Source organism: Rutidosis leptorrhynchoides, chromosome 7 (assembly GCF_046630445.1).
Source record: "Rutidosis leptorrhynchoides isolate AG116_Rl617_1_P2 chromosome 7, CSIRO_AGI_Rlap_v1, whole genome shotgun sequence".
NCBI lineage: Eukaryota > Viridiplantae > Streptophyta > Magnoliopsida > Asterales > Asteraceae > Rutidosis > Rutidosis leptorrhynchoides.
Genome location: NC_092339.1, coordinates 315,830,929 through 315,837,752, shown reverse-complemented (window position 1 = coordinate 315,837,752; position 6,824 = coordinate 315,830,929). Strand labels below are relative to the sequence as shown.

General features: G+C 34.8%; 1 protein-coding gene across 2 annotated transcripts; it reads left to right on the top strand.

Moving 5' to 3' along the window:
* Window positions 1–1,955: 1,955 nt before the first annotated feature.
* LOC139858582 (F-box/kelch-repeat protein At3g23880-like) lies at window positions 1,956–5,046 on the top strand. Of its 2 annotated transcripts, none has more exons than XR_011762997.1 (2): window positions 1,956–3,252; window positions 4,742–5,046. XR_011762997.1 is itself a non-coding variant. In XM_071847419.1 (2 exons), exon 1 carries the CDS (start codon window positions 2,008–2,010, stop codon window positions 3,127–3,129), a length of 1,122 nt encoding a protein of 373 aa, XP_071703520.1. In that variant the 5' UTR covers window positions 1,956–2,007; the 3' UTR covers window positions 3,130–3,177; window positions 4,742–5,046. The 2 variants fall into 2 exon arrangements, 1 of the variants encoding a protein (XP_071703520.1); XM_071847419.1 differs by having other exon boundaries at window positions 1,956–3,177.
* Window positions 5,047–6,824: the final 1,778 nt, after the last annotated feature.

The following is a 6,824-nucleotide window of genomic DNA, read 5'->3' as shown; positions in this document are numbered from 1 at the left end:
TTATCGATTAATAATTGAGCTACTTTAGTAATTACTCCATGAGTAGGTATGATTCATGATTCGATATCGAAATTACATTTTTATAAAATTCCTAGACCCTAGGATCATCTGTTAAAATGTTCGAATACACTATATCACTTGCCACTCAGGCATACGAATCAATATGTTTAATAATTTATAGAAAAATGATGAACTATTTCAATGCATTTTTCATTTTTAATAACAAGTCATGTTTTTATGCAGTTTTTGACTACACAATGCTATTGTTGATTTATGGTTACATGTGTAAGTTCGATGATCTTAGGCGGAAAGTCACAAGGCGACAAAATGTTAGATGCAATCAGGTGAATGTTATGAACGTTTATCAAACCGTCCATAAAATAAATATATTACAATGCAAGTATATCGTTGTAGTTTCTAAAGGTGGTAAAATGGGTCATCCGGATAGGTGGGTAATGGATCAAAATGGATACTTTCCACTAAACGAGTTAGTATGCAGCCGTTTTATTCAGATGGCGAAATGGGTGGGTTGAGCTGACTTTATTCATCATTTCAACTTGTGATCGTGGTAACCAATTATATTCGATGGTCTACTCACGGGTTCCTATATGTATTGTTGATGTTTTGAATTATCGTAATACTAAAGGTCAGTTATTGTATCATGATTTAAGTGAGTAAATACTTCTCTTTCATGAGGTGAAGTAGTTTTATCTTTTACTTAATTAATACAATTAATACATTGTATAGTTTTCTACATAAGGTGAATATATAGTTCTTTTACTCAATTAACATTATTCGTTTCGAGTTTGTTTGATTAAGAGTTGTTGTGCAACGCACGGGCTCTTAAAGGTTAGTATATAAAATTACAATTACGTATGATAATCACTCTTCTGTGGTGATCTACCAGTTTAGGATATATACATATATATAAGTTCAAGGTTATAAACGTTAATGTTTTATGCATTATATTTAAGAATGTACATTTATGCCTAGTTTTGTTCGATTACTTGTTGATTAATATTTGTTTATTTTTTATTGCATACTTATATATACTTCGGTATTTATTTTGTGCAACCAGTTATCCAAGATCATGGTTTCGCCCCTGGCGGCCCGGTTCGTGTTTGGGCCTTTTTGTTCCAGTTTGGCAGTATTTGTTTGTAGCGTGGCTATCGGTTCTTTCGTGTATTTTGTATTTTTATAGGTTTTTTCATTATTTGATGAGATTTTTTTGATAAAATATGTTTTTTAAAGATGAAAAAACAGGGAAGTTAATAAGTAATTGAAAAAGATAGTCAATCGCATTAAAAAAAGAAGGTTAAAAGTTACCCTTGACTTGGTTCGATAAAAAATAAAAAAGATTAAAGGTGTTGGTGAGTCTTATTGTTCTGTGAGTAGTGATGTGGGAGTAAATTTTAAAGGGTTTGAAATCGTCTTCTTCAAAGTTCTTCAAAGTGTACGGTGGTTGCTCTGACGGAGTCTAACAATTTTTCGACTCTTAAAATGGTTAAGGGAAAGCTTATATGTTCAAGACTATCAAAAAATGAATGCAAGAGTTACAAAGAATTTATTGAAGCCTTGGCGAAGTATTCCGATCTGCATCAAAATGAAAAATATCGAGGGTGAGATTGTGGCGATCATTTAGTTAGTTGTTAGTGTAGTTTGGTGTTTGATTTAGTTGGTTGTTTGTTTGTGTTGCTTTGTTTATTTTTTACGGTAGGCTCGGTTGTAGATAGCGATTAGGCTTTCGTTTTATAGTTCCGAGCATTCATTATTTCTGTTGTATCTTTGTTTGGTTTGTTTATCTTTTGATGAATTAACATTTGTTTTATTGTATTAGTTATTTTAGAGAAGAAAAAAAAAAAAAGTTAGCCGGGCAGCTATCATTCGAACACTATATACGCTACTACTCCGTACCATCGTATCCCTAAATTTTATACAACTCCCGCTACCAAATTGTATAAAACTTAAAACCCTAGAAATTTCCCCCAAAATCCAATCAAGATAAAAATGTCGAACCACATACCATTTGAAATCCAAATTGAAATCCTGAAAAAGTTACCTGTGAAATCAGTAATGCGATTCAGAAGTGTGTCCAAACCATGGAAATCATTGATCGATAGCTCTCGTTTTGTTTCCGATTACAACCAGCGACAAACTCAACCGCTCCTACTTATTACGTATGAGGATCCCTGTAAGGATGGGCTGAAGTATCTTTCAGTTGTAGATGATGATGATGATAACTTATCTAAACAGATGTGTGATATGTCTCCGTTTCTCTCAAATTCTGCAAAAGAAATGATCCAACCAACACTTGTAAGTAGCTCTCAAGGTTTGTTGTGTTTGTATGATGATAATTTTTCTAAACAGATGTGTTATCGTGCTATAATTTGGAATCCGTGGATTAGAAAATCTGTTACTGTTACTTTCCCTAATTTTGATTATCACAATTATGGATGTGTTGTTGGTTTTGGGGTGTGTCCCAAAACTAGTGATCCTAAGCTTGTCAAGGTTACATTTCCTGAAAGTTTTTCTTCAATGGAACCTTGGAAAATTGAGGTTTATTCGTTAAGTTCGGGGTTTTGGAGAAGTCGTTCATTTAGCAAAATAAGTGATGTGCCTTGTGAATCCCTTAATTTTGCACCACCGAGTGAATGTGTTGACGGGTTTATTTATTGGATTGCTTATTGTAAGGATGTTTCTAAACTGTATTGGGTAATTATTTCCTTTGATTTGACTAATGAAGAATTTGGAGTAATATATCTTCCTGATTTTTTGAAATGCTGCTACATTTTGGGGTTGTCTAAGCACAGGGAGTCTCTTGTTTTGCTTCCCCACGATTACACTAGTGGATATGATTCTGGCGTATGGATGATGGAAGGCGGTGTTACAAAAACGTTCAGAAAACTATTTACTATAAACTCAACCGATGATGGTGTGAATCGGATGGCAATTAGTGACAAGGGTGAAGCAATCTTGGAAATGGTAGAGAGTTATAGAAAAGAAAATGTAGCATCGATTGGTACTTATGAATACTCCTCAGATTCATTCAACAGGACTAGGATTACTCAAATTTGTGGATTCGCCTTTATGAGCTCTTACATGGAAACAATGCTTCTGCACGATTATTAGGAGTTTAAATTGACAATTGTATGGTGGAGAAGGCAGCCAAGCTTTTGGGTCAGGAAATCACTCTCAACTATTTTCACTTCTTTGCTTTAATGTCACTAGAATCATTTGAGTGTTATTAAGCTGGTATGGATATTTAAGTTTTTCTTTATATATTCCTTTAATGTGAGGTCTTGCTCTTTTCCATTGTGTATGATGTGTTAGCTTGGGGTCATATTTAGATCAGTGCTTTAATTACTGTGGGATAATCACTGTGTGATATTGTGTCATAGATGGATTTCCTTACAATGTTAGGAGGTATATTAACGAATTCACCGTGTTGAATTCAATGTGACATCCCGCATACAATTGTTGTAAGTATCAAGTAAACGTGTAAAACGAATAAGGTTATTCTGTTCAAGCTACCATTTTTACTAAGATGTGTATCAAGTGAATTTTATTAATGCATTATGTGTATCATTGAAACTGCTTTGCTGCTGCAAAGTGAAATTTTGGAGTGTTCACTCCTGACTTTGTTTGAGGCTTATTGGCTAGTTCTTATATACGAGTATAAAATTAAGTTATGCTTAGCCAATGGCAGCTTTCTTTTTTCTCTGTTTTTTAAATTTGCTGACATGTCCATTTCTTATGCATTTGAAATTCCATTTTTTAGCAACACAACAAAGTCAACTCCTTACAAAAACTGTACCAAATCAAATCCTATGGGCTTCCGCTTCAGTTTGCTTTTTTCCTTTCAACCTAAAATTTCTTCCAAACCTTTTAGATCAACAACTGATTACCCCAAATCCGTTTCCTTCTTCTTCTTCATATGTTACCCATCAGCTTAAACAATCACATATTATCTAATAGTATCACTACAGTTAAAAGGAGGGTCATGTGCGATTCGAATCCGATTAAAGTTCCTTGGATTAGATATCCTCATCTATACTAATGATACCGTTTTCAGTATAAAGATACTATCTAATCTAATACATCTTCATATGTATGTCATAAATGAAATAATGATTTCCTATTACAAGTGTATTCAGCACTGAATTATTTTTTTAATTTTTAATGGCATTTATATCAAAATAATGATTATTTTGATACTCTTGGAGGGAGCCATCATCTATATCAGTGACATTGTTAAATTAATAATATCCAAACCAAGTGTATCTTCCTACAAGCATTGTGCTGATTGCACGGCCAGTAGTTGGGGATAAATGTCTTAATGAACCATTGCTGAAATTATTTGATGTGATTTGATGAAAATTTATTCATCACATGATTTAGGTACTAGTCTTTGCCCTACAAGAGTTTCAGTAACATCTATCTGATGCATAAGCTACTCAGTTTCGTTAGATTTAAAATAGTATGTTCCATCTTTTAGTTATTCATTCATATTGAAATTATAGAACAAGAAGATATGCAATTACTTGTGCCATGAAGCTAAGTAGCCAATGAAATCGTACATGTTCACCGCATATATCATGTTTTTTTGTATAAATAAACAGTTAGTAATGTATTTAGTAGCATATTGTCCCACATTTAAAATTGATATTTACTCCCCTTTTGATTAAAGTGTGACACAAATAATTACTCTACTTTTTAAATGTTAATTTATGTATGTATGCAGTATGCTTACTCAGTTTATCTGTTCCAATCTTCTGAAATCTATGATTGCCAAGATTAGATCTGCTGAGCTGATAGTTTTCGAACCGGATTCGTGCAAATACTTGCCGGCGGATCTTTTGTGATAGCACATTGATTGGATGAATCATAGAAAGTAGTAGTAATTGCTGCAACAAACTACAATAATCGGGTTGTTGAATGTCGTTAAGCTTCGGGTAAAAGTCCAAAGAGCTTGCTTTATATTCTGTTTTGTTAATTTGTTGTTTTTGTAGTTAAATAGCATTGGTTTCAACACAAATTTCAACTGAGAAAGTGTGTACTTATAGTTTAAAGTTATTGTTCTTCTGGTCGTGTGATACGAGTTGTTTAATTTGTCATGTTGGCATTTGACTGGAGCAACCTTTCCCACAAAGGCTACAAACTTAATTGCACGCCGTTGATCCACTTGCTTAATCCTAAAGGCTCGAACAACGGTATCATGTTTAGGGATAAGTTATTTCAAATAAAAGAAAGTTTTGTGGTGATATACATGCTGTCTTGACTGCACTGCAGCCACCCAGTGATGAGGGTTAGCTTGACCTCGAGAAACACGAGTCACACATATGAACATGGACCAAATACTCAACAATATAAGCTTGCTCTAAAACCACACAATTTAAAAACTTGTTTCTGAGCTCACAGCTTAACTTTAAGCCTCTTTTAATGAGGCCCACTCCATATAAACTCTTTGATCGGCTTGACATAAGTGTAATATTGTTCCTTTGTTAATCCCTGGAACGGCTGAATGGCATTCAGATTATGCAAAAGCACTTTTCGGTTTCGCTTCTTCCTTCTTCTTCTTTTTTTTTTTTGTTTCCCGGCCACCATTTCGGTTAGCCAATTCATTTAAAACACCCATCTCGTGTATGACCTTCTTTTTCACAATGAGTGCAACTTTTTGTGATCTCAATCCTCTTGGTGTCCTTTGAAAAGGAACTATCATATTTCTCATGTCTATGAGAAATTCATATAGCCGGTCACTATAATTCTTGCCAACATCGCACGTACAAAGTCCACATGTGCACTTGGGTACGTACAACATGGAGTCTATTTCGTCCCAAAGGCCACGTAGCTCGGTGTAGTAAATTGAGACAGTGGATCCATCTTGATGGGTCAAGGAAAGTTTCTGCTTCAACTCATATACTCTTGGTGCACTCTTTTTTCCAAACCGTTCCTTTAGATCGCTCCAAATTTCAGAAGTTGAGTTGACATATTTGACACTTGATCCAATCTCCTTTCCAATAGCAGTGGTTAGCCACCTCTTTACCATCGCATCACATCACATCCTAAGCGTGTATGTAGACGATTCTTGATCCGGTTTGGGGTTGAAATTTGGTAGCTTTGATGTCGATGATCTTGTAGAATCTTCGGTTCATGAATATGATACTTGTGTTTTGGTTGATACCTTTGTTGAGGTCCATGTTTTGGAAGTGGTTGAACCGATTACTCAACAGATTGAAGTGCAACAAGTTGGTGTTGCGCAATTGGATGAGGTTAATCTTTCTGTTGCTCAAAATGCGGTCGGTACTAGTGATCGGGTTGTTTATCCCAGTGCAAAGAATGGTAAGTCAGTCTAAGAAAGATAATGGTTTGTATGTGCTTCCAGATGAAAATGAGGTGGTCAACCCGGACGACAATCGGAAAGGGTTTTCTCAAGCTTTGGCGGATTGTGGTTTAATTCCTCCTTGTACTTCGGGCTCAATTGTTAATGGTAGGTCGGAACATGTTATCTCGTATAATTTTTAATTTAGGAAAGTTAAAGGAGTGCATATCGACAAAGTTGACTGGATGACTTCTCAACCCGAAAAAAGGAACAAAAAATGTCCATCTCAAGCCGGTTTAAATATTCTTTTTGTTGTCTATCTTGTTGCTTTTTGGTTCTTGTTGTGATGTTTGTTAGCTTTTGTTCTTGTTTGTTGTAGTTTGTTTCGTTATTGGTATCGTTGGGCTTAGTTAGATTTAGCTAGTTAGTAAGTTGGTCGAGTTGATTTACTTTTTCCAACCTTCTTCAATGTTGCTTGCGTGTATCGGTTTGGGTATTTTTATCT